Raw genomic sequence first — 13,521 nt, 5'->3', positions numbered from 1 at the left:
TGCATTAGACCTTTAGACTGTTCATTTAAATGTTTAATTTTTAAATAAGCATGTATTTATAAGAAAAGATTTTAAGCAGAATAATTCAACTAAGGTGAGAAGGTGCTATGAAAATTGTTTTTGAGCGACGCAAGCAGAGAGGCATGGGCTTTACCTGGTGCAGTTCTGGGTCCCTTAGAGTTGATGAGCTGATGACAGACTCCCCAGGCTGTCAGCGCTGCATCTGTCCCTGTTGTTTCTGGCAGAGGTATGAAGGTTATTGAAAACCGAGCCTTAAAAGATGAAGAAAAAATGGAACTCCAGGAAATCCAACTCAAAGAAGCTAAGCACATTGCAGAAGAGGCAGACAGGAAGTACGAAGAGGTACGGCACTCTTCGCTTGTCCCTCTCTCTTCAGTGATATCGGCCCCTTCTTTGCTCCACTGAACTGAACCCATGTCTTTTCCCGTAGGTGGCTCGCAAGTTGGTGATTATTGAGGGAGACTTGGAGCGCACAGAGGAGCGAGCCGAGCTGGCAGAGTCGTGAGTATCTTGCCCCCCAAATCTTGCCGCACCATTCTGCCCCTTCCCTTTTGGCTTGGGCACTAATGTGAATAGCATTTCTTCAGCCTTGTTAAACAGGACCTAGAGAGTGGGAATCATCTAGAATGCTTTTTTCTTTTAGCCCCAAGAATGGCTTTGGGCTTTCTTAACTGTCTTAACTCATGCCATGTGACAAATGAGGCTTCCTGATTTCTTGTTGGGAGGGTTTATAAATTGAGGGGAAGATGAAATCTAAAAAAAAAAAAAAAATGGTGAACTGTTGGCCGGCAGGCCTACTGGGTCCTTCCAGCTGGGTTCTGCTTCTCCTTGAGGCATTCAAGTGGCTGTGCTGACTTAAGATGTGTCTCTGTTTTTACTACTTCTCTAAGCTGCTGGGGAACTTTCGGGCAAAGGCAGACATGACCTGTTCCCCTGATGGCACCTTCTGGGCCTTGTTTAACAAAGTCCGTGCTGATACAGATTTATTTGTGCTTCCCTCGCATTTCCCTCTTCTAGACATGACATATCATGACCATGGTGATGTTTTTCTTTCCATTTTTTTTTTTATTTTTTTCCCCCATTTTGCTGCTTGTTTCCTTGCTGTGTTCCTTTTTGACCTTTCTCCCTCCCCACCACCTGGCTTGTGCGATCCCTGTGACTATCACTAACAGCCGTTGCCGAGAGATGGATGAGCAAATCAGACTGATGGACCAGAACCTGAAGTGTCTGAGTGCTGCTGAAGAAAAGGTACTAACCATTAAACCCACAGAGCGGTTCTGTGTATGGTGTGATTTTGTTCGGTTTTGTTTTTGTTCTGTTTTGCAGCTGCCTCCCCTCCACTGGTGGTTTGTTGAGTGCTTTCTCATCTCTTCATGGAATGCTCCATTCCTCTCCACTTACTTGGCATCTTTCATCTCTTCTTTCCTAATTACTTCACTGCCTTTCCACAGGGTCTCGCCTTCCCTTGGGTGATTTGGGGGATATCTTTGGGTTGGGCATCCGTTCCCACTTCCACCCCAGGTAGCTGTTCTGATTTGTTCCTGGTAGTGATTTCCCAGGTGTTCTCTTTACTAGTGTCCGCACACTCTGAGTCCCAGCCCAGGAGGGTCTAGCTCCTGATGTGTTCTCTGGTAGAGGGAGGGGGGTTGATGCTTGCCCAGATTACCTAGGATCTTCTCTTTTCCCCAGTATGCCTTCCAACTCTCTCTACATATAGGTTCAATTCATGTCTGTGTGTCTCTCTCCCTTTTTTTATTCTCTTCTTCCCCTTTCCTCTCCTGCGGTATTTAAAATATTCACAGTAAATGTTCTGAGCTGGAGGAGGAGCTGAAGAATGTCACCAACAACCTCAAGTCTCTTGAGGCTCAGGCGGAGAAGGTAGGGGCTGGTTTGTAAAAGTGACAGGCTTTGGGGCCTGGGCCCAGCCCTGCCCTTGATGAAAAATGGGAGAGACTCATTCCTTATATAATCCAGTGAGAAGAATCCACCTATTCTCTCCAGATTCGGGTTTAATGCCAATTCCTGTGCACTTTGATTGCTGTAGTTAAAGAAACTTCTTGGTCTCACATTCCCGGGGTGATGTTCTCCTAGGCTGATACTGCTATGCTGATGTTTGGGGGCAACAAGTAGTATCAGATCTGAAACCTAATGGGCATAAAGAAAGATGGCTTGTCTTTAGCTTCTTGTGGGACTGTTTCAGCCACATGGCCTCCGGGTGTCACCACATTTACTCATTAACCTGGAGGCAGGAAGAATGCCTTCCTGTGTTGATCAAAGCCTAGGTCCATTTTAAAAATAATGGTCCTGGTGGAGTCTGAGGTTATCATGGCGCCAAGGACATTGATTTGTGGGTTTTAAGGACTGTTTGTTCTGAAACAGCCTTGTTCTTTCTCATGGATCATTCAACACATTCAATCCAAGAGGATGTTGAATGTAAAGGTCAGGAGCGGGGTGTCATCTGTGTGAGTAATATCTATTTTGAGATGTTTATTCTACTTCTCTTACAGTACTCTCAAAAAGAAGACAAATATGAGGAAGAGATAAAGATTCTTACCGATAAACTCAAGGAGGTGAGCTGGGGTGATTATGTATGAGGAGGGGGGCCCCAAGGCATTGAGAGGCATATAAGGTAGTTAGCTGGCTTTGGTTCTGAAAATTATAGAACCAGAAGGTGGAAAAAATAAAGGCCCTTCTTGAACTGTCTTATTTATCTCTGATTCTGACTCATTTCTTGTTCCCTTAGGCAGAGACCCGTGCTGAGTTTGCTGAGAGATCGGTAGCCAAGCTGGAAAAGACAATTGATGATTTGGAAGGTATGGAGCCTGGTGAGGGATTAAAATGAATAGAGAGGAAGACCTTGCCCTTTGACCCTCTTCCCCTCAACACCAAAAGAATTTGGTAGTGACCTGGCGTGCATCCTATGCCCTGTCCTATGCCACAGCCAGGTGAAGTGGGCCAGATCTTGGAACTGGATTTTTATACTTACTCTTTCCTTTAATAAGACTTAACCTAATATTCTGGAATTTGTATCCTCCCCTTGGAGGAGATTGGTCATGGCACGTACCCCCATGTCACCCCATGGCTACTTTGGGCAATCTTGTTCACCACTCAAGTTGAAGGGGCGCCTCACCAAGGGACGCAGCGGTGCAATGACCACTTCTCAGAGCTGACCAATGCCAGGGGCTTTCTGAATGCTTCCTGCCCCTGCGATTTGGCAGCTGCATCTACCCTAACAAGGGAAAGTTTTTACTTTGCTCTGAGAAGTCTGAGATATGCTGCTTTGGTACACTCTGGGTAGCAGAATATTCTTTGGGAGAGTTTGGGGCAGGCAACCTGTAGAGCAGAGGTGCCAAGAATATTGGTCATGCTTGGTAGGTCTGAATATTAAGTGTCTGAGTATTAATGTGTATTTTCTCCTTTTTCTATTTTTGTTAAATTCAGTGTTATCACTACTAGGAATTAGGTTTGCTGGGTGGGAGTGGTATCCTCTTGAGTGCCTTTGGTAATTGGAATTTCTAGTCACGACTATGCCCAGGTTCTCAACCTTTGCTGCAATTGATTAGAGGTATCAAGAAGTCTGGTTGGTCTTGGGGACAGTGAATCTGAAAATGGCCAGTCATGGCTACCAGGATAGATTTTCTCCTCAAGGTGGGATTAGACCCATGGTCATGCTTTCCCTCATTTCTAACGATTCCCTCTCTTCATCTGCTTCTGATACCTTTTACTCTGTGTCCTCATTCCTCCCTGTGGTTCCTGTGCCTGTCCAGATGAGCTCTATGCCCAGAAACTGAAGTACAAGGCCATTAGCGAGGAGCTGGACCACGCCCTCAATGACATGACCTCTATGTAACTATCTGACAGCAGAGTGGGGCTGGGACCTTGGCTTGTGGGTGGGTGGGGGTACAGACTGCATAGTGTGCTCTGCTTTTGTCTTCTGGAAACTAGAATCTCCACTCTTATCTTTAAAACATTGGTGCTGGTTACTTGTTGGCAAAAGCTGCGGAGGCATGTAATCCTGGATCAGTGGTAGAACCCTGATCTACGTGTAATTTTTGTACTTTTTATTCATAGTGCCTTCATTATGACACCGGGATTTTCCCGTTTGTTTCTTAAGTTTCGTCTCAGAAGAGTTACTGCTTAAGATAATCGTGTTGTCATACAATTAAAGAACTAGGGCCCAGAGAGCCAGTGACTTGGGCCATAGCACCCAGACTTCCTTGGTGTGTATGGTTTGTACCCTGATACTGAAGTTCAGGTGAAACACCCATGATTGGAAATACCAAATTCACCTAAAAGGCTGAGCCAAGTCCCAGAGCAAGCCAGGTAGTAAAAAGCACCAAAAAGAGTTGTGGGGGCCTTCATCTGTTTGCTGTGGATCCCTGATCCTTGACGCTAATCTGCCTTTTCCCCCACTAACCTGAAAAGAAGCCAAATGACTCAGGCTGCAGTATCTGGCTGTCTTTTATCATTCCTACTGCCACCAACCTTTTTCTCCTCTTCCTCTCTCCCAAATTGCTGTCTAGATTGATGCTTGTCCTTCTCACCTAGAGTCTCCTTACTTTTTCACACAGATAATTATCACCGTTTCTGCTCTGTTCTGGATCTACCCCCTTTCCTCGGGGAACCCAACGCCCCACTCTCGCTCTGGATTCCATTTGGGTCAGCCTGGCTGATCCCCAAGGCATTAAGATGGGCGGGGGGCGGGGAGGTGGCCACAAAACAACTTATGTATTCTCTTCCACCCCTCACCCCAAATTAAAATGTTAAGCTGCCGGAAGCCTCATGCTACCCTGCATTTGTGTCATTGACAAAGCTGCTGCTGTCCCTAAAAAGGAGCCTTGGGGGTGTGATGTGGGGCGCAGCTATTGTAGGCTCTCCCTCCTCTGACTTATATAATCAAAGCCACTCTTGTGTGTGTCTATTTTTTCTTGACATTTAAATTCAACTGATCTATCAGAGTGGTGGACTAGGAGAGGTTCCTTAGAACAGGAGCTCTAGTTTGACACTTAAGCTGAACGAAATTATCTAAGTCCTTTACTTCCAGGTTCTTAAATCTTCCTGTCTGGAATGTTTGTCTTCTGCTTAGGTTCTTCTTTTAGAGACCACTGAAGTACCTCTCAATATATCCTCTCTATCCTTTTACCAGTGGTTCATCCTCAGAATACTCGGTGGACCCAAATATGTGACTGCTGAAATTGACTAAGTGTATTGCCCCAAGTCAGAGAATATACATAATAGGTAGAATTTCCAGCAGTTACAAACCTTTCTTACGTATTTGAGGCTCACTACTATTTGCCTGCTAGTATATGCTAATGGAATATAAGTGATAAATGATTGTTATTGGAAAAATGAAAACAATCAGTAATGCGTATTTCAAATGTTATACACAGGTACCACTTTTTTTAGTACATGCATAAATAGGGTAAATTGCTTCTAGTAGGATTGTTCCTAAGTTCATGTTGTGGAATTAAATGTCAACCTTCCGGAAATTCCTATGCTGATTTACATAGCAGATATAGTTTAATCTCAGTAGTGTAATCATAGATTATACTTATCTAAGTACCTAAGTGTAATCCACTTAGTACTTCAGTTTCTCAGCATAGTATATATTTAAAATTTGGCTTTCTTTTAAACAGATACAGCCAGGTATAGAGGTTTTCTCTAATTTAAAACTTTAGGTCCCATTGAATTCGGTTTTCTTTCTGTCTATACCATTTCTTTTTTCCATACAGCCTTTGTGATTAAGGTACAGGTTATTACTAGTTTAGGCACAGGGTATTAAGACGGAGGCATCTTCCTTACTCTCAGGTTGCTCAGAATCTAGTAGGAGAGAAAACATATGTATAAAACTAAAGATGATGTGTGGTGAGTACCCCAAATAATCAAGTACCCTCAGAGGGAGGAAGAGGTTGATTGCAGTGCTGAGGATAAGAAAAGTGTCACGATAGGAGGCACATACAAGTTACTTAATAAACATGTCAAAACTTTCCTCTTCATTTTTACTGGATTCCAAAAGATTGCATTTTTGACAGTTTGGTTGAGGGAAAGTGGATCTTGAGCATTTTCATCAGAGAAGCAAAAGAACAAAGGCATAGAATTGGGAAGGACACCAGAGGTTTAAGGGTCCATTTAGATAAACTAGGGAACAGGTATGTGCTGTAATCAGGCTCGGGAGTTTTAATTTTGTTTTGTAGGTGATGGGGGTACCACTAGAGATTTTGAACAAGGGTGTGTTCTGAGTGGAAGAGTTAATTTGGCAACTAAGTTAAGAACATATTGGGAGAAAAAAAAAAAGAACATATTGGAAAGGGAGCAGATTATCAAAGTGATCCATTAAGGCAGTGATTCCCAGATTTTGTTCATTTGCATACCACTTTTGACTGCTTTTTCCATATTTACATGCAGGCTACATTATTTTTTTTTAATTTACTCATTTTAAAATTTCTTATGCTTAAAAAAAAAATTCTTACACTACACAATTCTAACTTGAAATCAAAAGTTTTGACATGTGCTAGTGTTTTTTTCCTAATGAACATTAAAGTCATATAGCTAATTAAGTTCACAAAAGTATGCTGTCTGCAATCTTCTCACTTAACACTAACAGTGACTGTACCACAGTTTAGGAAATACTTGGTTATGTTATTGCAGTTTCCTGGGGAGAAAAATCTGACCTAGATAGTGGTATTAGGGGATGGTGCTGACCATGGGCATTATGAAGGGTGGTCACCAAATGCAAGAAGGAAGCATCAAGGATGACTGGTTTTGAACCTAGGGAAATGGTGGTATTAAAGGTGTAGGACGGTCATATGGTCCTGGTTTGGGAAGGCAAGGGAATAAGTATGTAAAACTAGCTGGTATCCAAGATGAAAACAAATCCTAGCACTTGAAGGGAAGAGTTTGATACAAGAGAGATTTAGGAGTCCGTGAGGTTGGCAGGCAGTTTAGGCCATGGAAGTAAATTCGAATCCTAAAGACAATTGCAAATGTAAAATGAAAAACTAAGCAGAGGAAAATCTGTGTAGAGGTGGAAGCCAAATGGAACTGGTTGGAAGGGTAGAAGAAATGAGTAACTTTTAAAAAAATTTTAATTACTGGGTGATTTCCAGTGATTCTCAACTTTAACAGGTAGAGAAGGATGATAATTGAAAATTATGAAAACATAATTGTCATTGATGCTTTATTAATCTGAGGGTATGTTTTGAGCATTAAGGACAAGGAGAGGAGCCATACTTCAAGGAGCAGAAGCAAACTGATGGAAAGGAAAAAAGAGGCATGGAGTATAGTCTAGAATAATGATGTCTGTCCGAACCTTTGACAGTGATTTCCAGTATCACAGCCACCAGCCACGTGGGGCTGTTGAATACTCAGTGTGGCTAGTGTGACCCAGGAACTAAATTCTAATTCTGCTTACTTTTAGTTCTGAATTTAATTAACCACATGTGGCTAGTGGCTGCTGCGTTCATTGTATAGTACCAGCTGTTTTAGTATATGGGCAGAAGGAATTGACTTTGGCACAGAGGAAGGCTTCCAACAAAGGAAAGAACTAAGAATGGAGAAAGAAGAGTGAGGTGTAGAAACCATCTTTACTTGAGCCAAGACTTGCTATGGGAATAGGGTGAAGCATCAGAGCATTGGTAATCTCAGAGCAAAGTGCTTCACCCCTTAACTTTCCTCATCTTAATTTCTAAGAAAAAACCACAGGCTGATGTGTTGGGATCCGTTCTTCCCTTCCTCCTTACCATTGTCGGGACAAGGAATAAAACAAAATGAGACTGGATCCCAAGTTACCTGATGGGTGCAACTGACCTGTTATGTTAGGCAGCCTTGTCTTAGCCACACCCAGACTCTTCCATTCACATGATATTGGTTGAATATTCCTTAGCCTTAACATGAGGGAGGAGTTAAAAAAAAAAAAAAATCTGTTTTACATCATTCCTTGAATGTGAGTCTTTAACACTGATACAGTTCCCCTTATTCCAGGCACTCCCATCCTTTTCCTGTTACAGAATGAAATTGACCGGATTCAGCCTAGTGAAGCCTAAGAATGTGTAGCATCCGTGGGATTATTCCCTGAAAGGAAAATCAGACCAAAGGGGGATTCTCTGACTTGTTTTTGTTTGTTCATTTAATTTGCTCTTACAGGGAACCAAGAAATTTAATGAACTAGTATCTGGTCCTGAATTTTTAGTTAATAGAAATAACAGAGTTAGAAACCTTACTTATTACAAAGTTCAAGGTGAGAAAACAATCACATTTATCTTTCTGACCTTATGCAATTCTAAAGGAACTAGAAGTTCTAGGATTTAATCAGGCAATAAAATGCTCCCACTTCTTCTCTGCCTCTTTATTTCTTCTCTAAGTGAACAAAACTCTCCCTGACCAGACTTTTTAGAGTTAGGATCCTAATAACAGCTATCTTTCCTAAGATGGTGGGAGTCACACTAAGACTAACTTAGATATAGGTGTTACGGAACAGCCAGATTGCAAATGGTCTCTGGGTGTAATATAACACCAAAAAGTTCAAGGAATGAAATTTCAACACAATCTGAACCCCTACTGTTTGTCAGGATTGCCCCAGTGAATAAGACAGGTCCAATCCCAGGCCTGATGGACTAGTGTAGGCTAGTACAGTGTCTCTCAGTGGTGGACTTTAGCCCTTTAGGTCAGGATAATTCTGGGATGTACAGAACAATGCTATTTATTGCTGTCCCCTGCCCAATAAATAGGTCAGACCCTCCAGTTGTTGTGACAATTAAAACCTGCCCTCACACATTTCTCAATTCTCCTCTGGGGGAGGGGAGGGAGAGTATTCCTCCTATTGTGACACTGGTTTAGTAGGAGGTGCAGTTTGTAAAATTCTCTCCAATTCTGCCCCTTAGTATAAGGGGCAGAAACTCTTGTTTTTTGGCTATTCCCCCCCAGGATCTTTTTATACATGTATGTTTTCTGTTTTGGATAGTGTACACAAAGTGGCAAGTATTATTGGGAACACACTAGTCCCCAGCTTTTGGGTAGAACTGGGAAAACCTCAGTCCAGAAGGTAAGGCAACTGGGCAGTGCCCACAGTGAGCCCACAGATGCAAGACAGAGAAGTCTTTTTCATATTGAGTTTCTGAGACCATTTTGAAACAGACTGTAAAACAAAGGAAGAAACTTGTTTATGAACACCAGAGGCTGATATTAGAAGTGGATTAGGAAGACCTGTCCCTCAATTTCCATTACCCTTGTGTTGGTCACATGAATTTGGAGTCACTGTAGCCCGTCTTTTTTATTTATTAAAAAAAAAATTTTTTTTCCTTGTGATGAGAACTTCTAGGATGACTCTTTAAAAACACCTTTCGTATATAAAACATACAGAGCGTACTGACTATATTATACTGTACATTACATCTCTAGTACTTATTTATTTTATAACTGGAAGTTTATACCTTTTGACTACCTTCATCCAATTACCCCCATACACACACTCTCCCCCTCTGGTAACCACACATTTGATCTCTTTTTCTGTGAGACTGTTGAAGTATAATTGACTTATAACACTATGTTTATATTAGTTACTGCTGCACAGCATAGTGATGTGATATTTCTATACAAGACGATCACCATCCAAGTGGAAAATCCAGATAAAGCCAGGGGATTTGAGCACTTAATTACTTGTATCAGGAACGCTTTTAGTTAAGACACATCGAAATAGCAGCTTAAATAAATATGCGGTTATTTTTCTCTCATAATAAAAAGTCTTGATTTGAGCAGCTTTGGCTTGATGTAGTTGGGGTTTCTGTGATTCTTATGGCCCTTTTTTCTTAGTTGAAATTTGCAACTCGAGTCATCATATCCATGTTCCAGTCAAGAAAGACGGCTAGTTTTTTCCAGAAGCCCCCAGACACACTACCTCCTACATCATTGGCCAGAACTGGATCATGTGATTACCCTAAGCTGCTACTGAGGCTGGAGAAACAGGATAGTCTTGACTGGCTTGCATTAGTAATCCACCTTCCCTGGGGCTGGCGACTGTGGCCACTAACAGGTTTGGTGAAGTTGGGTTTTGATTGGATGTGCCACTATGATACGTCTTTCACTCAACACCTACCACAAAAAGCATTACAAAGTGTAGGGTTGAGTGCGTATGGGCTATGTATCCCAGTCTCCTGTTCATAATGCTGTATTGAATGCTTTTATAGAAAAATATTCAACTATTCACATCGGTTCCTTACAAACTCTAAGTTTTGTAAAAGTATTTCTTATGAGCCAACTGTATTCCTTCTTTTGCTGTGTTTCACTTGTCTCAGTTTCTTAACCCAGGGAATAAATACTGTGAAGGAGATATTTTTCTCCCTCAAAATGTCATCCTTTCAGCTTGTTAGCCTGCATTTTTTATTTTATTCCTCTGTTGGTCTTTTCACCAACTGACTGAATCCTCCTTGCATCCATCCAGCCTTACAGATGCATGTTATATATACCAGGTAGTTGAAAGTCTCAAGATTTACTTCTGGTACTCTACTAATTTTCCCTTTTTCTCTTTCTCCTCCTCTTTTTCCTCTCCTTCTCTTGTTTTCTCTCCTCTCCATTGCTGCTGCAGAGCGTCTCTACAGCCAACTTGAGCGAAACCGCCTGCTTTCTAATGAGCTGAAGCTAACGCTGCATGATCTATGTGACTGATGGGCAGGGCTCACTGATGCCCATTAAACCGAGCTTACGGCTCACGCCACTGACCTGGACCCCAGCAAAAAGCTGATTGTCTTTTTAAAGTTATTATTTTGCCCTAAGCAAGTTGCTTTTTAATTGGAACAGTTAGAATAGTGTTGTCTTCCTTACTGCACTGTAAAGTGGGAACAGTTAAAATTAATACTGCCTTTCTACGCTTTTCAAGAGATTGTGGGTGATGAAGGGAGGGACCTGAGAGATTATAACGAGGAAATCTGGGAGAGCTTTCTGTTTTCCACCCGTATTCGCTGCTCTTTCACTTGTGCACTGACTGTAGGATATGTTGCTTGCATGAATGTTTTCTAACAATAAAAGGACTGACTTGACAAGATGTTGTAACTGCTTCATCTGCAGGCCCGGGGATGGGCCCTTCTGACTGGGTAGAAAAAAAGACAAGGGAAAGAAAGGGGTGTGGGACATGAATAGGTCAGTGTTGCCATTCGCTTCCTTGAGTTGAAGAGCATTTTCCCTACCTCCCTAGAGCAGAGAGTGGTTTGCTTGCTGGGCAGCTTTGATTCTCCTTGATGTTCAGCAGCTGGTTTTCTTCATGATGTTTTCCCCATTTTTCCTCGTGCTTCTTTTTCCTGGTATAATGTTTAATTGTAAGTAACTGTGTCACAGGCTAGTTCCTGAAGAATAACTCTGTGAAAGTCTCAATTGATGTTTTGCTTACAAGGATATGTTTTGCAGTATTCTTTTTTTGTTTTTAATTTGGGTGCATCAAATCTTAGTTGTGGCATGTGGAATCTTCAATCTTAGTTGCAGCATGCAGGATTTAGTTCCCTGACCAGGAAGCAAACCTGGGCTCCCTTCCCTGCATTGGGAGCTCAGAGTCTTAGCCACTAGACCAACAGGGAAGTCCCTGTTTTGTTGTATTCATGACTTTGTTTTCTTTCTAGATTCTCTGACTTAGCTATGGGGGTTCTTTTATTTATCCCACTAGTCATTCCTCTCCTCTCTACTTGTTGAGGAAAACCTGTAGTGCATGGGGATCCTATTGTACTCAAATTTTCAAGTTGAAAGATTCTGCTGTTTCTACTGGTAGAAACATGCCCATCCTTGTTCTCAATGTGTCAGACTCCAGCAGGCTATTTGGAGTAGGTGTTATCCTGTGAGCAAAGACTTAGAAGAGTGGATGGCTGATGTTTAACTTAAGGCCACCTCCTTCAGTGACTGAAAACTGAAAGCCTCAGTTGGGGTGTGGGGAGGAGAGGAAATGATAAGGTCCCCAGCTCCCTCCCCTAGAAGTCCAGCAACACGTGTAACTTCCGTAGGCAAGTCTGAGGCCCTGAAAAACCGCGTGATGCAATAGCTCACTTCTGTGGCTGAGACGGCAGCTGCTTTATTAGTCTGCAGCTTCCCTGCAACAGGAGCAATTCTCAGAATGGGTAGACCTTGAAATTTACTTCTTTTATAACATCTCTCCTTTACCCCCATTAGATAAACTGAAATGCACCAAAGAGGAGCACCTCTGTACACAAAGGATGCTGGACCAGACTCTGCTTGACCTGAATGAGATGTAGAGCACCCCAGCCCCGCCCTGCCGCTGCTCCTCCCTCTCACCCCGACTCCGCTGGGGCCAGCCTGCCCGAAGCTGACCTTTAAACTGAGGGCTGATCTTTAACTGGAAGGCTGCTTTCTCCTTTCGCCACCTCTCCCACCCCCTACTCCTGTGTCCTTTTCGCCAAACTGTCTCTGCCTCTCCCCAGAGATTCCAGTTGGGCTAGAGGCTGAGCACCTTTGGGAACACGTTTAAGGGAATGTGAGCACAATGCAAAGTGTCTTTAAAAGCATGTTGTGATGTACACATTTTGTAATTACCTTTTTTGTTGTTGATGTAACAACCATTTGTAAAAAAACATTCCAGATAATTCCGTAGTTCTGAAGCAGCAGTCTAATCCCTTTCTCACTTTTGGAAGGTAACATTTCAGCTTAATGCATATTGCCTTCTCCAGAGAGAAAGGGAAAAGGTTTGGGCCTGCCTTACTGAGAGCCTAGCAGTCCAGAGAAAGGCTCCATTTGGGGAAACCTCATTGCCCTGTAAAAAGTACCTGCCAAACCAGAAAGATGATTCCAGGAGGAGTTAGCCAAAAAAAAAAAAAAAGTGCTGTTCAGGTTTTCAGCTTTACAGTATCTTTGGACAACCTTTTTTTTTCTTTTTTCATCAGAAGTGACCAAACAATTAAGATGGTGAAACCTCTGAGACCAAATCCTTGTCCTAGCTCTACCCTGTTCCCAACTGCTCACAGAATGGATCATGTGCCCCTTATGTTGAAGTGACCACTTATTTGCTCTCCTGCCTCCTTGAAAGAAAGGAAAGAAAATTATGTTTTGCCACTGATTTAGCCATATGAAACTCATCTCATCACCGTTTTCTGGGTCTGAAGCTGCTGTCTCTAAAAGTGCCATCTCATTGTGCTTTGTATCGGTTAGTGCTGGAGAAATCTTGAAAAGCATATGTACAAAACTTTTAAAATTTTATATTATTTTGGAACTTTGCTTCTTTGGGGTTGAGGCACACTGGTCACCCCTCTGCCTGTAAGAGCTCTCTACAGTCTGTGGGCTAGCAGTGTGCTGATCTTTTAAAGTTTCTTTCCCTACCCAATCCCCCTTTTTGGATGAGGTTTCAGTGAGGTCTGTTAGGTGTGCATCCTGCAGCTTAATTGGCTTAAAATGTTCTCTCCTTTGGTGTCTCTTTGGGGACCAACTGGGAGAAAAAAAAAAACCAATAGTGTAACCGTTTTGATACTGAAAATTGATAAATGTCTTTTTGAAATAAAGAACCAGTCCCTCCAA

At 42.3% G+C, this 13,521-nt stretch overlaps 1 protein-coding gene across 13 annotated transcripts in view; it reads left to right on the top strand.

Annotated features, from left to right (window-relative positions):
* The window catches only part of TPM3 (tropomyosin 3), a 27,418-nt gene extending 13,897 nt beyond the window's left edge, over window positions 1-13,521 (top strand). For 3 of the 13 annotated variants that reach the window (XM_070367252.1, XM_005910040.2, XM_005910034.3), the window contains 6 exons: window positions 246-363; window positions 452-522; window positions 1,194-1,269; window positions 2,529-2,591; window positions 2,765-2,834; window positions 12,166-13,521. In XM_070367252.1, the coding sequence (XP_070223353.1) occupies window positions 246-363; window positions 452-522; window positions 1,194-1,269; window positions 2,529-2,591; window positions 2,765-2,834; window positions 12,166-12,248 (481 nt within the window). In that variant the 3' untranslated portion in view covers window positions 12,249-13,521. Of the gene's footprint in view, window positions 1-245; window positions 364-451; window positions 523-1,193; window positions 1,270-1,823; window positions 1,900-2,528; window positions 2,592-2,764; window positions 2,835-3,788; window positions 3,872-4,592; window positions 4,810-12,165 lie in introns of those variants that run through there. The other 10 variants (XM_070367247.1, XM_005910033.3, XM_070367248.1 and 7 more) reach the window with 6 other exon arrangements.

Source organism: Bos mutus, chromosome 3, assembly GCF_027580195.1.
Source record: "Bos mutus isolate GX-2022 chromosome 3, NWIPB_WYAK_1.1, whole genome shotgun sequence".
Lineage (NCBI taxonomy): Eukaryota > Metazoa > Chordata > Mammalia > Artiodactyla > Bovidae > Bos > Bos mutus.
Note: the sequence above shows the minus strand (reverse complement) of the source record. Positions and strands in the feature narration are given on the sequence as shown.